The sequence below is a fragment of the Staurois parvus genome, unplaced genomic scaffold (genome assembly GCF_062004578.1).
Source record: "Staurois parvus isolate SC_StPar_1 unplaced genomic scaffold, SC_StPar_1.0 ptg000195l, whole genome shotgun sequence".
Classification (NCBI taxonomy): Eukaryota; Metazoa; Chordata; class Amphibia; order Anura; family Ranidae; genus Staurois; species Staurois parvus.
The window spans coordinates 10,196,262-10,213,235 of record NW_028317991.1 but is presented as its reverse complement, the minus strand read 5'-3'; the positions used below and the strand labels follow the sequence as shown (position 1 = coordinate 10,213,235).

The 16,974-nt window shown below is 43.4% G+C and overlaps 1 protein-coding gene across 1 annotated transcript; it reads left to right on the top strand.

The window, feature by feature from the left end:
• The first annotated feature begins 2,377 nt into the window (after window positions 1-2,377).
• Window positions 2,378-11,619, top strand: SMIM11 (small integral membrane protein 11). Its single transcript, XM_089677939.1, has 3 exons — window positions 2,378-2,536; window positions 4,439-4,634; window positions 11,103-11,619. Exons 1-2 carry the CDS (start codon window positions 2,519-2,521, stop codon window positions 4,631-4,633), a joined length of 213 nt encoding a protein of 70 aa, XP_089534065.1. The 5' UTR covers window positions 2,378-2,518; the 3' UTR covers window position 4,634; window positions 11,103-11,619.
• Window positions 11,620-16,974: the final 5,355 nt, after the last annotated feature.

Below are 16,974 nucleotides of genomic sequence, written 5' to 3'. Positions count from 1 at the left end.
GCGCTATAAACAAAAATTGCAAAAAATTTGAAAAAAAAAAAAAGTTTCTTTGTTTCTATTATAAAATTTTTCAAACAGGTAATTTTTTTCCTTCACTGATGTGATAGGCAGCACTAAAGCGGTATCACGGATAGGCAGCACTGATAGACAGCACTGATAGGTGGCACTGACTGGCATCACTGCTGGGCACTGACTGGCGGCACTGCTAGGCATTGACTGGCGCAACTGCTGGGCACTGACTGGTGGCACTGGTGGGTGGGCACAGGTGGGTAGCACTGCTGGACACAGGTAGGTGGCACTTCTGGGCACAGATATGTGGCACTGCTGGGTGGCACAGGTGCGCGGAACTGGTGGGTGGCACTGCTGGACACCGATCATCAGGGTACCGATCATCAGGGCACTGATGATTGGTGCTGATCCCTGCTCTGACAACTGACGGTTCTCGGCAGTACTTTCCTCACGCTCTGACAGCGTGAGGAAAGTGCAGCTGAGAACTGACAAGTACATTTCCCGGTGATCAGCGTGTCATTGGCCACTGTGATTGGCCTTTTACCACACCACGTGATCAGCTGTGTCCTAAGGACACAGTGATCACGGAGATCGCCGGGGGCATGCAGGAAAGCGCGTTCTGGGAGGATGTCATATGATGCCCTCCCAGAACTGGTCAGACGCAGTGGTACCTTGGTTTACGAACACCTCGTTTGACGTAACGTTCGATTTACGAATGAAAATCCATTGAAAATAATGCCTCAGTTTATTAAAAAAAAATTTCGCAATACAAAGCAAGTTTCCGCAGGATGCATTGGCCCTGGGAGGTTTATAGGGCTGCCCCCGTGCATGTTGGAGTCTGTGGGTAGCACGTGGCGTCGAGTGTGGAGGTGTTGGAGAGGTTTTTGCATCGAGTTTTAGAGCCATTCTGGACATTTTTTAACATGTCCCTGTACAGTATTTATGCCTTTAAAGTGCACTTTATAAAGAGATAAAATACTTTTTTCCCTTTTTTCTGACCTTCAGAACGGATTAATTGATTTTCAATGCATTCCTATGGGAAACCGCATTTCAGTTTATGAATTTTTCGCAATGAGAAATGTCCCGGAGAACGCATTAAATTCGTAAACCGAGGTACCACTGTACTGCCATTACAACATGCTGGTCTCTTGGAGACTATGGACTATGAGACAGCTCCGATTGGATATGTTGGGGAGGGGTGGAGGATTAAAGCAAACCTGTCACTTTGCACTAAATGTATGATGCACAAGTTCGCTTTAAAACCACCTACCTGTTCCTATTGTGGACTAAGGGCCAGTTCACACCATACCCACACAGGAAGACGCTGTGCACTCCTGTGCGATGCAATTTCAGACTATTCATTTTTAATGGGCGGAAATCTCACCACACAAGTAGTGCATACCCTACTTTTTAGAAATGCACTGCAACTGGATCGCATGATACTGGTAACATTCAATGTGGTGCGGGCATATGCACTGCATTTGAAAGATCATTAACCTACTAATGACACCTGCTGCAGATTGCATCTGCAGTGTGTTTTGAACGTGGTGCCGGAAATGCGCACAGAACCAATTTACATAAATCCATTTACATCCTCCACCAACCTACTTTATAGTGACGCAGAGGCGCTCTTCGGGGGATATAGCTAGTCTCATCTGCGTGTCGCTCCGTATGAGTGCCGGCCTCAGGTACTCCAGCAGCTCATCGAACGTTCCGATGGACATTTTGAAGTAATTGAAGAACCTCTTGGGACACGTGCGCAGGTCTCCATAACGAAGGTGGAACTGTCCCTTGGAGAACCTCTGGCTGGTCAGCGGGTGCACCCAGTAGTTCCTCACCGTCTCCCGTCTACGCTTTCTCTTTTTGTTCACCACATAACCCAGAACCAGCAACCAGAACTGGATCTCGTGGTCCGTGGACATCTTTACACAACCAGCAACAATTATTTAAAAAAAAAACAAAACCCAACAATAGAAAATTGACTAGAAATTGATTTCAACCAACTGAATTCAGATCCCTCTGTTGTCTACATCACCCAAAAGTTCAGGTTTCAGAAAATCAGTTTGGAACGTCCTGGAATTAAAAAGTTCAACCTGTTATTTTTAGTAACGCCGCAAGCTATTAATAATCCTCAAAATTCCGATATGTTACTTGTGTAGTAGGATAGCAATGTGTGATATACAATAATCAGACAAATCAGAATTGATCACTCTTCGGGGCCCGTGACGTTTCAGTTTGGAGGTCACGGAATGTACATCTGATGCTATTCTGGTCTGTCGTTGTGACATCCATAGATCTATAGGACACCAGAACCTAGATGGTGACTACGACTACTACACACATCTGTCCTGTCAATCTTCAGAGCAGGCCTGAACATTCCGGAAGGTGTCGGGCTCCTCCCAGTGGTGGGTCCAGTCTGAGGATATAGATACAGTTCATCTACAAGTCTGATCGGTATAGGAAGCCTTGTGATCTCACCGTGCTGACCTCTCGCTGACAATCCAGGACGATGGAGTTCAATTGGAAGGTAAGCACAGACGACAGATCGTACAGATGGCGACAATTTCACGCAGATGATGGCGAATCGCAGAGATGGTGACAATCTCACCCAGATAATGGCAGATCGTGGAGACGGTGACAATCTCACCCAGATGATGCTCTGCAGACAGACCAGAGAATGGAGAGCTCAGGGATCAGAGAATGGGGCAGCCATGACTTCATAGAGGGGAGATGATGGGAAGATGCAGCAGACTGGGGAGGGGGGGGGGGTCAATAAAGTCTCTAAAACCCCCAGATCCCCTTCCTGATCTCTGCCTGTCCCTGACTGACCTCAGATCAGGGCTGTCACGTGTGTATAATAAGGGATCAGCAGATCTCTATCTTCTCCTTCTCCTTGGAAATAAAAACGATTACAAAGACACCATCCTGCAGCCTGCAGAGATGAAACACGTGGTAAAGGCTGCTGGATCCATTTTACTGATATGTCCGCAATCCAGGGCCCTGAACTCCGGGGTGTCCGCCATTTTTATGGAGACCACGCTAATGCAAGAGTAAGGAGAGGACTCAACCAAAATGGCTGCTGAAACGGATACACAAGGGGCTGAAAAGAAATCATCATCTATTGGTCAAAGAGGAGCATAGGTTTAACTCTTTAACTGCTGTAAGCGTCTGCCCAGCGCTTAGTGTTTGTTTTTTAAGCTGAAAGCATTCCTGAAACATAAATGTAAAAGAGAACCAAAGACTACATTCAAAACACCATTTAAAGTAGAACTAAAGGCAAAAAGGTTTTATTCATTTTTGGATACAGTAGGGAGGGTTATAACCCCGTCAGTTCACACTACATCCGGTTCAGTTGCTTTTTTTCTGCATCCAAAACGCACAGAAAGTAGGTTATATGGTTGGCAATGTCATAGTTCACATCAGTGCTGGTAGTTCCAGTGCGTTCCAGTTGCAGGAAAAAAAGTAGAACATGCTGCTGCATTTTTTTCTAACAGAACTGTACTGGAACGCGGTAAAACACATTAAAAAACACACCAGAACGCATGTCCCTTTTTAAATTGCAGAAAAAGAATGGGGGGGGGGAATGAACTTGAATGCATAAAAGACGCACTGGAATGCGACAAAACCGCATCAAAACCACATTGGAACGAGGCAAAAATGTGTCCAAAACGTGCATGCAAAAACGCATCTGGACTGCGTTTCTATAGTGCGCCTTGAAGTGTTACTAAACCCACAACAGTAAAATCAGTCTGTATATGCAGTGCTTGTTATACTCACTGTGGAACCTAAGGGGTTAATCCTCTGTACTGTGTAAAATGGCTGTTTGATCATGACTTCTCTGATCCTCCCCTTCTTCCAGTGCCCCCTTCTTATCTCCTGATAAGACATACCGTGGAGACGCACATGCTCAGTGTGTATTGCTAATTGCTAGAGAGGTTTTTTTTTTCTTGTGCATATGATCAGCACAGAGCCAATCAGCAGTGTCCAGACAGAGGACAGGGGTTCTGCATCTTCCTACAGCAGAAAGAAAACTCCTCCTACAAGCTTTAACCATTGCCTTGCTGGACACTGATAGAAGTCACAAGACTGCTATATACTGCTTATGAGAAACGGTATTTAGCAATTTATATTTACTAACATAATAGCACTTCCATGTTGTGTGTACTGTGGGAGACCAGATATAGTGAATGCAGGGTCCAGGGAGCCCAGATATAGTGGATGCAGGGTCCAGGGAGACCAGATATAGTGAATGCAGGGTCCTGCATTTAGTAACATTTTAATTTAAAAAAAATGTATGTATGTGTGTGTGCATACACACAAATTTGCGCAAATACATGCAAGTGCTATACAGCCTATCCTCACATTTTTAGATGTCCATGTGCAAGAGGTCTAATGTTTTAAATCACTAAAATGTGTTTTCCTACGGCAGGCCTTGGAGAATTTCCCCTTGTTGATGTACATTTTAGCAGCAAAGACTGTGCTGTTGTGTCTGGCCTTCGCCGGTGTCAAGATATACCAAAGTAAAAAAATTGAAGCGAAGCTAAAGCAGGAACGGGCAGAAAGACTTCAACGCTTCAAAGCCGAGGAAGCAGAAAAAGATGAAACTGAGAAAAAAGAAGATTGAGGTAAAAAAAATTCTGAAATGTTTTGAGGAATATATCATTCTGAAATTGATTGCCTTCCCATATGGAAGAAAAATATATTTGAAAAATATTCTTCCCAAATATATTGACATATATTTGAAATGCTGTAATTTTGGCCATATTCAATATATTTCAAAATATATTTATATATATATATATATATATATATATATATACTGTATGTTGAAATGCATTTTTATTACAATATATATGAAAAATATTTTTAAAAATACATTTCAAATATACCGTATGTCTTTAAAAATATAAATCCACATTTTTTTAAAAGCATGTACACATATATGTAGAAAATATATGCTAAAATTACTTTTTTTTATATGTTAAAAAAATCTGAAGAATATATTTAACAAAGTTTTTTTTTTTCAATGTTTTTCATATATTTTGTAATATATAAAAAACACATTTCAACATGCAATGTGCGTATGTACAGTGGGGCAAAAAAGTATTTAGTCAGCCACCAATTGTGCATGTTCTCCCACTTAAAAATATGAGAGAGGTCTGTAATTGGCATCATAGGTAGACCTCAACTATGAGAGACAAAAAGAGAAAAAAAATCCAGACAATCACATTGGCTGATTTGGAAAGAATTTATTTGCAAATTATGGTGGAAAATAAGTATTTGGTCTCCTACAAACAAGCAAGATTTCTGGCTTTCACAGCCCTGCACCTTCTTGTTTAAGAGGCTCCTCTGTCCTGCACTCATTACCTGTATCAATGGCACCTGTTTGAACTTGTTATCAGTATAAAAGACACCTGTCCACAACCTCAAACAGTCACACTCCAAACTCCACTATGGTGAAGATCAAAGAGCTGTCAAAGGACACCAGAAACAAAATTGTAGACCTGCACCAGGCTGGGAAGACTGAGTCTGCAATAGGCAAGCAGCTTGGTGTGAACAAATCAACTGTGGGAGCAATAATTAGAAAATGGAAGACATACAAGACCACTGGTAATCTCCATCGATCTGGGGCTCCACGCAAGATCTCACCCCGTGGGGTCAAAATGATCACAAGAATGGTGAGCAAAAATCCCAGGACCACACGGAGGGACCTAGTGAATGACCTGCAGAGAGCTGGGACCAACGTAACAAAGGCTACCATTAGTAACACACTACGCCGCCAGGGACTCAGATCCTGCAGTGCCAGACGTGTCCCCCTGCTTAAGCCAGTACATGTCCGGGCCCGTCTGAAGTTTGCTAGAGAGCATTTGGATAATCCAGAAAAGGATTGGGAGAATGTCATATGGTCAGATGAAACCAAAATAGAACTGTTTGGTAGAAACACAACTCATCGTGTTTGGAGGAGAGAGAATGCTGTTGCATCCAAAGAACACCATACCTACTGTGAAGCATGGGGGTGGCAACATCATGCTTTGGGGCTGTTTCTCCGCAAAGGGACCAGGACGACTAATGCATGTACAGGACAGAATGAATGGGGCCATGTATCGTGAGATTTTGAGTGCAAACCTCCTTCCATCAGCAAGGGCATTGAAGATAAAACGTGGCTGGGTCTTCCAACATGACAATGATCCCAAACATACCGCCCGGGCAACGAAGGAGTGGCTTCGTAAGAAGCATTTCAAGGTCCTGGAGTGGCCTAGCCAGTCTCCAGATCTCAACCCCATAGAAAACCTTTGGAGGGAGTTGAAAGTCCGTGTTGCCCAGCGACAGACCCAAAACATCACTGCTCTAGAGGAGATCTGCATGGAGGAATGGGCCAACATACCAGCAACAGTGTGTGCCAACCTTGTGAAGACTTACAGGAAACGTTTGACCTCTGTCATTGCCAACAAAGGATATATAACAAAGTATTGAGATGAACTTTTGATATTGACCAAATACTTATTTTCCACCATAATTTGCAAATAAATTCTTTCCAAATCAGCCAATGTGATTGTCTGGATTTTTTTTCTCATTTTGTCTCTCATAGTTGAGGTCTATCTATGATGCCAATTACAGGCCTCTCTCATCTTTTTAAGTGGGAGAACTTGCACAATTGGTGGCTGACTAAATACTTTTTTGCCCCACTGTATATGTGTGTGTGTGTGTATATATATATATATATATATATATATATATATATTGCATGCTGAAATGCATTTTTTTTTCATATATATAATAATATATAATAAAAATGCATTTCAACATGCAGTGTGTGTGTGTATATGTGTGTATATATGTATTTATTGAAATATATTGAATATGGCCAAAATTGTAGCATTTCAAATATGTGTCAATATATTTGGGAAGAATATTTTAAAAATATATTTCAAATATATTTTTCTTCCATGTGTGTTATTTTAGATGGTCCCCTTAACCACTTCCCGACCGGCCGTTGCATATAAACGGCCGGACGGTGGCAGTGCAGGGTCGGGTGGCCGTTTATAAACGGCCTCCCCCCACCCTGCTTGTGCGCACTCCCCGGGAGACACAGTGAAACTCCTCCGGACACAGTGAAACACCGATCGTCGGACGGGACCTCTGTATAGGCCTACGCCTATACCAAGAACATTATCCAACTTTAGTCAGAGCTACAGGTGAACCAACCCTTTAAAAACATTAAAGTGTTACTAAACCCACAACACAGGACAGTCAGGCAGAATGAAAACTCCTCCTACAAGCTTTAACCAGTGCTCTGCTGGACACTGATAGAAGTCACATGACTACTATATAGTGCTGATGAGAAAAGGTATTTAGAAGTTTATGTTTACTAAAATAATTGTATTTTCATGTTTTGTGTACTCTGGGAGACCAGGTATAGTGAATGCAGGGTCCTGGGTTTAGTAACACATTTAGGCCTTCTTTTGTAAATGTTACCTTGCTACAAAAAAAGGTAATGTGTATTAACATGTTCGCTGGCCATGTTAACTTGCATCTCAGTGGTCAGGGTGGTAAATAAGCAGATCAACAGCCAATTTTTACCATCCCTCGGCTGTATGTGTGAATGAGGCCTTACTGCTGCCAATGACCTTGTCAGGGAGATTCCCCCAACTACTAGACAAGCTGACTTCAGCACCAAACTGTCACCAGACTAAAGCCAGTCATAGATGGATTGAATCTCAGGCAGTTCAGCAGGGGCCGGCCAAGATTCGATCCATCTATGGACAAGCTGGTTGTACTGAAGTCAATCCATTGATTGACTTCATTACAAGCAGCCTATCAAATTATTTGCATGTGATGAATGCCAAAGGCTATAGCTACCAACAGTGATCATTGTGTTCTGCCAGCAAGGAAGGTTCTCCACCAGCAGAACACAATGGCTCCGCGTAAGGAATTCCCTCAGCAACACTGACTGTGTGGGAATCAAGCGATTTTCTTTCCTTCCACACGTCGACAGGCTCTCAGTAACTGTGTCTATCCAGTATCCACTATAAGGCCCCGTTCTGATATCCAAGATTGAGAACGAGCGTTCCCGCCTGCGATTCTGAAAGCAGGATTAACACGCATTTCCGAGTGGCGTGCATAAGGGGACCCTATTCACTTCAGTGGGGTGCCCTACGCCCATTTGTTGCACAAAAGAAGCTCTTGCTCCTTTTAGGGTAACAAGCTTAGCACAATTTTTTAAACGCATGCTTTGCCTCGATTAACAAGCAAATTTGTCATTCGATAATTGTGGGAGGATTACGTTATGTTTGTGGTGCCATTAAGAATAATGGCACCCAAACAGGATTCTGCCAGCAATTCCAAATCGCTTAATGTGAATGGTACCTAACAGACACAAACACCATATAATCAGCCCTATGAATTGCCATAGGAAGATTACAATAAAACTTCTGTAATAGTTAGTTAGATAGTTGGTTTGGATGAATCAGCCTGGGGAGTGAGGTAGTGAGGTTGCCTCAGGACAGGTTGGGAGGCTCTGACAGGTGAAGGCTTCTGGAGGCCTCCCACCTTTCCAGAAACCTGAGAGGTTTCTGGAAGAGGGGTGGAGGAAGGGAGGAGGCCGAGATCTGCATATATGAGAGACTAGGGCCAAAACCCTGGCAGGAGGCTGGGCATGGTGTGCCAGGCCAGGGCAACCCTAAAATGTGGCAGAGCCTGGGGGGGGGGGAGGTGTGCAGTGTTGGGTGGAAGACGGGATGAGGAAAGCTGGAGTGTGGAGCCTGGGAAGGGGCCCCAGGGAGGGAAGCCCACATACAGGCAGGTCGCTGGAAAAGAGGATCTCCACTGCCTTAGTCTCCTGGGGAGGACAGCCTGTGTAGCAGGGAAGGAGCAAGCCCAGCTTAAGGACTGAAGGCATCCACCAACCCACTGAGCTATCAGAGGACAGTGTGAGTACTCCTACACCCCCTGGGCCAGATAAGACCCAATTAACTTCTCATATGGGACTGTTCTAAATTACAGATCTTGGGCCCCCTTGCCCAGGGATGGCCTCAGTGCAGGAGGAGGAATCTGGGGGCTGAGGGGGTACTCTAGAAAGAGTCCTTTGTGCTCTTCAAGGACAGAGATTGTTGCTATTCACATTTTTGTACAAAGTGCTAAAGAGTCTGTCCTCAAGTTCTGCAGTTCGTTGGGCATCCCATATACCCCTAGACCCATTCAAACTCTTAACCCCTTAATAAAATCACAAAACCAAACTCAAGGACTGTTCTTTGACTCCAGTCTGCAAAGTGTGGGAAATGTGTGTTGCCTGGCCGTGCAGAGCATAGGGGGACCCAGATCAAATCCAGCGGCCTTTATGAGGGTAGTGCTACACTTCTGTAGGACCTGTCAGCATAGGAGTATGGGAGCTTCCACTGATTACTTTTTTTGGAGATATAAGTTCAGGGCCTCCCATCCCCTTCAATATTTCATCACTTAGGCCCCCATGCATATAGGGTGCTTTGCTCTAGTGCACGGGGCTGTGGTGTTTAGCTGCAGGCAGAGGGCACAGCTGCCCCATCCATCCCCGCTGTCAGCAGCCTATCAAACTGACAGCTACTGCAGCAGAAATTGGATGGATAGTCGGTCTTTAGGCCAGTATGCGCCCAGGGACAAATGCCTGGGATGCAAGAAGTCTGTCTTCCGGCATTCATTCTTTGGCGCACACACTGCCATACAGATAGGTGAACCATTCAGCCGCAGCAGCTGCCAGCCTCTCATAGAGATAGCAGGGATGGAAGGAGCAACTCTACCTAAAGCTAGACACCAGAGCCCCTTGCATGTGGGCTAAACACCCAGTGTGCATGGGGCATTAATCACTGACCTGCCACAAATTTACACCTAGTTATGAGTCAGAACCCCTGATATGCCCATACATGTTCCAGGTCAGTGACATAGTAGGTAGTACACAGGGATGAAGGTGACAACTCCAGGAGTTGCACCATCAAGAACATGTCCACAATGGCTGTTTTCATATTTGTATCCAGATTGGCCAAGCTCTGCCTCTTGTGGATGGATCTAGGGGTATTGAGAGGTATTTATGCTGCCCAGCAGTGACAATCAAACTGCAAATCCTCCGTCTCCTGGCAATGCCTGTGCAGTAGAGCCCATGGAGCCCACTTAACTCTGTCTCTGGCCAGGAGATGGCCCCCATAGACTTCCACAGGGCTCCATTGTACAGGCACAGTCAGACGGAGGACTTCAGGTGTTGGATCGGCCTTCAGAGCAAGGTATGTATGCATGCCTGAAAAGGGGAGGTGAGATTGGTTAAGTTAAAGGGGCAGACAGGATAAGTGTATTTTTTTCTGGGGGTATACTTATCCTTTAACAAACTGTTGCAGATTCCTACTTTTTGTTATTCTGGAGAAATGACTGTTTGTTTGTCTGTGTCCATGTGCAAAATGAAAGAATTATCAATCAGCTGCTGCACTTTCAGGGTCCTAATGAGGAAAGTGGCGGGGTCTGCATCCCTTTAGATGTTATTTCCCTTTGGGAGTATCTCAGCAGAAATGACATTTTTGCTGCAAGGGAAGCCCAAAATCTGACTTTTATCTGAGTGCAGACTTCTGGGAAAATTAGCCAATTACACAAGCAGGAAATTACATTTCTGGGGGACATTCTGTACATCGTCTGTGTACAGAACTCCTCTAGATTTCCATATTGCATTTCACAGATAAGTACAGAGCTGCAGATTGTAATTTTGTAGTTGAATGATATTAAAAATTGCTTTTCCTTTTCAATCTGACCTATGTAACAATTGTATGTTATATAATTTTTTTTTTTATATTTGCAATTTTTTTCCATGAAAGTGGAGTTACCATTTTAAGCTCTTGCAACATACATAGAACACCCAGAAGGGATTTTTTTTTTTTTTACCAACAAAATTGGAGTTACTCTTTGGATATACTTTAATACCCATGACCAGCTAAAAGGTGCCCACAGATTTTAGAAGACAAGTAGAATTACATGCATGATCCATCAACTCTCAGGCACTTTTGTTATCTTGAGCTGTGAAAACGCATGCATGGTCTTTTCTCTTTATATGATTGTCTTTTTTTTTATATCCTTTACAGGTGAATTTTGGAGTTTGGTTTTGTATCTTCTTTAGCTCTCCTAAGAGGAATGGATTTCAAAAAAATTGTGAAGACTATGGACTCTTAAATTATTAATTTGTATTTTTTAACTTTTTTGTAATACGGTAGATTTGTAAAACATGTAAAATATTTTAAAACTTGATTTCCAAGCTTTGTTGTTCATTTTTTTTATTAATCTGAAATTTGAAGACTCAACTTCTAAACAAAAAACAAAAATGTAATATATTGCAATGTACCAATAATTAGATAAGGCTGGATGCATTAGTTTTTTCTGTTTTCAGGCTCATTTTTTTTTATTTTCAGCTAGTGACCCTGCCAGTAACATGCTTCCTGTCCTAGAGTGACAACCTTCCCTCACTATGCAGTATCGATGGAGGAACAGTGTTGTCACTCTAGGAAGCGAATATGTTAAAGTGACACTAATCTCCGGTTTAAAAAAAAAATTGATTCATAATTATGTATTCTTAACTCAGAAATATACCTTCCATTGCTCTCATTCTCTTTTCAGTCTCCAAATTCCTTTTTTTTTTTGCTCCTGCGATCTGACTTCCTGTTAACATTCATTCTCCATTGTCCCAGTTGGTTGTTCCCGAAATGGACTATGGATTATAGAATATGGGACTTGTAGTGTGCAAAAAGCAGTGCACCCGACCACAAATAACATGCACTGCTTACTCCAGAAGTGGAAGTGATGGGGGAACGGGGAGGTTCAGGAGCTTACGGAGGATGTTACAAGAAGGAAGAAAAACACAGTAAGGAATAATTTCATGTAAATAGATTAAAAGGCCATTAAGTAGTAGAAATGTATCGATTATTTTTGGAGAGTAAGGGTATAGTTTATTGTCACTTTAAAACTATAAAACATCTCCAGTGTACTTTTTTATCCATGAAATAGAGGTGTTCTATACAGGGGCGGACTGACCATTTGGAAACTCGGGCACTGCCCGAGGGCCCGGGGTCAGTAGGGGGTCCCATGAGATGCCCCTGGTACCTTTTTTCATAGGCTTTTTTGAGTTTGGGCAAGGACACAGGGGCCCCATGATCCCCTATTGCCCGGGGAACCCATGAGTTGTCAGTCCGCCCCTGGTTCTATAGTCCGCAGAGAGAATTGGGAATGATGCTAACTGACAGAGAGAACAGGAAGTTATCATCCTACAACATTCCTATCAGTACAACAGGTATATTTATTTATTTATTTCAGGTACTTATAAAGCACTGTCAATGTACGTAACACTTTACATATATATATATATATATTGTACATTCACATCAGTCCCTAACCCTCAAGAGGCGTACAATCTAAGGTCCCTAACTTACATTCATACATACACATACTAGCAATTTAGACAGGAGCCAATTAACCTACCAGCATGTCTTTGGAGTGTGGGAGGAAACTGGAGTACCCGGAGGAAACCCACGCAGGCACAGGGAGAACATGCAAACTCCAGGCAAATGGTGCTGTGGTTGGGATTCAAACCAATGACCCTAGTACTGCCAGGCAGAAGTGCTGACCATTTAGCCACTGTGCTGCCCATATTTATAGTATTTGAACATATATAGCAAAACACACAGGTGCTAAAAATTACAATTTTTTTCCGTTCTCCCCGAAAGCCTAAAAAGACAGCCAGAGGGGGGCGTACACATGCTGTACCCTCGGTGCTCTGCATCCATGGCAAATTTAACTTGGCTTGCTGAGTTTGACAGGGAACCTGTGTAGCGCTACCCCCTTGAGGGCTACTGCATTTTGCTGGGTCCCCCTAAGCTTTGCACAGCCATGCAACATGCATTTTCCACACTTTCTCTCTGAGTCAGTAAATCAGTCCTTGAGCTTGTTTTTGTTGTTTTTATTAGGGGTTAACAACTTGGATGGGGGTCTAGGGGTATATGGGATGCCTGAGAAACTGTTAAATTTGAGGACAACTTCTTAGCAAAAATGTAGATCAGAATCAGCAACAGTCTTAACAAGGAGCTCTGAGTCTCCTTTGGTGTATCACCTCAGACTCCAGATTAAACTCTCCTTATCCATACGGTCATCCCAAGGATATCCCTGGGCAAATAACTCCAGAATCTACTGTGAAGCAGTCCCAGATGAGAACTGGTTGAGTATTGCACCTGACCGCCCTCTCCCTTCTGTGGCCCAGAGTGTAGAAGTACTCACACTGTCCTACTCCTGCAGTTTAGTGGTTTGCAGCTGCCTAACCTGTAGAGCCCCCCAGCCCGACGTGAGGTAACCTCACTGCCTCAATCTCAACCTGACTCAACCCAGTCTTCTAACAAGCCTCTGACTAACCACAAAAATCATATCTACCTAGATGACACTACACCTGTATGCTATTCCCATCCTAAAGCCTGGAACACACTACTAGTTTTATTTTCGTTCAACCCAGCGGGCTGAACGAAAAAAAAAACCTGACAGCTCAGGAAAAACTGCTGTACTAACTATCCTCTGCAGTGCTATTGTGTTCTGACAGGGGGGACGCCTCCCCCCACCAGAACACTCCTATCAGCGCTCTCAGCCATTGGCTGAGAGCGCTGATTGGGAGCTGAATGCCAGACCTTTATTCCCTTCAACAGAAACCGGCTGAATGGCTGGCTTCTGTTGGACCAACTGCCGTACACACGGGCTGAATGTCGGTCGACTTCTATTGAATTGGCCAATGTCATCTGACATTCGGCCCGTGTGTACTAGACTTAATTGTCCAAAAAAGACACTAATATTTATTTTTTTTACAGATGCTAAATGCCTGCTCAATATATAAAAAATTGCAGCCTGTTCAAAATAGGCTATATAGCTGAGGTACACTTTTTTCCCCCCCAAAAAACGTTTTTTAAGATGCAAAATACCTGCTCAGACTCTCTGAAGTTACAGCCCGTCCAAATAGGCTTTTTAGCTGTGCTGCAAACCTTTATGCTATTTTCATTCTTCGTGTCCAAAAAAAAGACACAAATATACCATAATTTTTGCTCTATAAGACACCCTTTTTTTCTTTTCCAAAAATGGGGGGAAATGTCTGTGCGTCATATGGAGCGACCGGCCCGGTGTTCCTCCCGTCGCCGCCAAAGTGTTAGAATAACGGGCCGGCCTCTTTGCTCTTCTGTGGCAGTGCCAGGCAGGGCCCAAAGCAGCTGCCCCTTAAAGCGGAGTTCCAGCTGAGAAAAAAAAGTCAAATACAGCCACTTACCTGTTCCTCGGTCCAGCACTCTCCTCACCACCTCTGGTTTCACCGGTCGTCTTCTCTCACTGGCGCCGGCATCTTTAGTGTGAAGCCGCAAGCTGTCACAGCCAGGTGCCCACTAAGCATGCTCCTCAAATGTCTGCAGTCTCTTGTCATCTCCTGTACTTTGCAGTCTCTGGTAACCCTGTACTATGCAGTCTCTGGTCATCTCCTGTCTATGTCCGCAAACTCTGGTCATCTCCTGTACTATGTCCGCAGTCTCTGGTCATCTCCTGTACTATGTCCGCAGTCTCTGGTCATCTCCTGTACTATGTCCGCAGTCTCTGGTCATCTCCTGTACTATGTCTGCAGTCTCTGGTCATCTCTGGTCATCTCCTGTCTATGTCCGCAGACTCTGGTCATCTCCTGTACTATGTCCGCAGTCTCTGGTCATCTCCTGTACTATGTCCGCAGTCTCTGGTCATCTCCTGTAGTATATCCACAGTCTCTGGTCATCTCCTGTGCTGTGTCTGCATTCTCTGGTCATCTCCTGTACTATGTCCGCACTCTCTGGTCATCTCCTGTACAATGTCTGCAGTCCATTGGTTCAGAATATTTTTTTCTTGTTTTCCTCCTCTAAAACCTAGGTGCGTCTTATGGAGCAAAAAATACGGTATATATATATTTTTTTATATATATATGCAAAATGCTTGCTCAGTCTCTCAGAAATTGTGGCCTGTTCAAAAAAAAAAAAAAGGCTTTCTACCTGTGGTGCACACCTGTATGCTATTTCCATCCTCAGTGTCCAAAAAAAAGACACTAATATTTTTTTTGCATGCTAAATGCCCGCTCAAGCTTTCAGTGTCCTACATGAGAAAGACTTAAAAAGTGTTCTTTAAAATTGTTCCGTCTTCAGTTTTCGGACTTAGAAAATAGTTCTAAATGTTCTGTTTTAATCCCCTTTCCTAAAAGGACATACCCGTACGGTCTCGAGTTGAAGGGGTTATACCGGGGCCATGGTTGCAGCTGCAGTCATGACCCTGGTACCTTTTTTAGCTTGGGATGCTGAAAAATGTAAATACATTCTGAGATGTTAAAAAGCAGCTGGATTGCTTTCACATTTACCCCCCACCCATCCTGCCACCTTCGCAGGCTCTCCCATCTCACTGGGGAGCCTGGAACTGAAGCTGGTGGTTCTGCTGACTTACCATAGAGATGCCCGATGTCCGGAATGTCCCCGATCATCTCTATGGTCTACAAAACTGAAAGCGACAAGCATTTTGTCCTTTCTGGTTTCGGTCTAATGTACACAGGCCATTAGTGGCCTGTGAAAGCATCTGATCAAACCAATCTTGTTGTTTAGGAGCAGAGGAGAGATCTGGGGTCTAATAGTAAATAGTACCGGACACTGCCTATGCTATCACAAGGGATGTGGTAGCAATAAAGTTGATCAAAGTTTAAAGAGAGAGTGTAAAAATAAAAACATTTAAATAAAATAAAAAAGAAATTAAAGCAGCCCCCGCCCCATGTACTCATGCGCAAAGGGAACGCATATATAGGGTGCGCAGGGGCAGACTGACAACTCATGGGGCCCCCGGGCAATAGGAGATCATGGGGCCCCTGTGTCCTTGCCCAAATTAAAAAAAGCCTTTGAAAAAGGTACCAGGGGCATCTCATGGGGCCCCCTACTGACCCTGGGCCCTCGGGCAGTGCCCGAGTTTCCAAATGGTCAGCCCGCCCCTGAGGGTGCGTACACATATGTAAATGGTGTTTACACCACACATGTGATGTATCGCCACAAACATTATAGCGAGAGCAATATTTCTTGCACCAGACCTCCAGTGTAACTAAACTGGTAACCTGTAAAGGCTTATAAAGCGTCGTCTATGGAGATTTTTAAGTACCGTAGTTTGGCGCCATTCCACAAGCGTGAACAATTTTAAAGCATGACATGTTAGGTATCTATTTACTGAGCATAGTACTATTTTTTATATTTTACCAAACAATTGGGTATTATATTGTGTTTTTGTGCGTTAAAATTCACTAAAGTGTTTTTTTTTTTCAGATTGAATTTGCAAAACTGCTGTGCAAATACCATGTAACATAAAAAATTGCAACACCCCCCACTTTATTTTCGAGGCCTCTGCTTAAAAAATATAAAATGTTTTGGGGTTCTAAGTAATTTTCTAGCAAACAAAATTGTAGATTTTTGCATGTATGTGAGAAGAGTCAGAATTGACCCAGTGTTGAAGTTGTGAAACATCTGCCTGCTCACTCCCTCTGGAATAGTTGAAAAGCAAAAAGGTTTCAGGAAGTTTGCATCAAATGTTTACCGTTGTTTAGGTAGAAATTGAGATTATGCCAGATCAGATCTGCTGGATCTCCCCGTGGCGTAGAATCCTAGCAAACATAGAGTACATACCGTCCAGTAGCTAACCAGTTCAGGTTTTCTGGCTTGTTGCTCTAAAAAAGCACATTCTTCTTTTTATTTTAGAAGGATCAAACTGCCTAACTTCTCTGTCCTACATTGTGATCTAAGAAAAACACCTATATAGTGTGCCACGTGTTTATACAAATTTTCTGGCTATTTACTGTGACATAAGCTGAAATATACTTTTTTTTTAGATAGAAAAAAATATGAATATGAATGTCAGTGTCTTAACATGTACTATTTGCTGCAGCGCAATTTCTAAAGT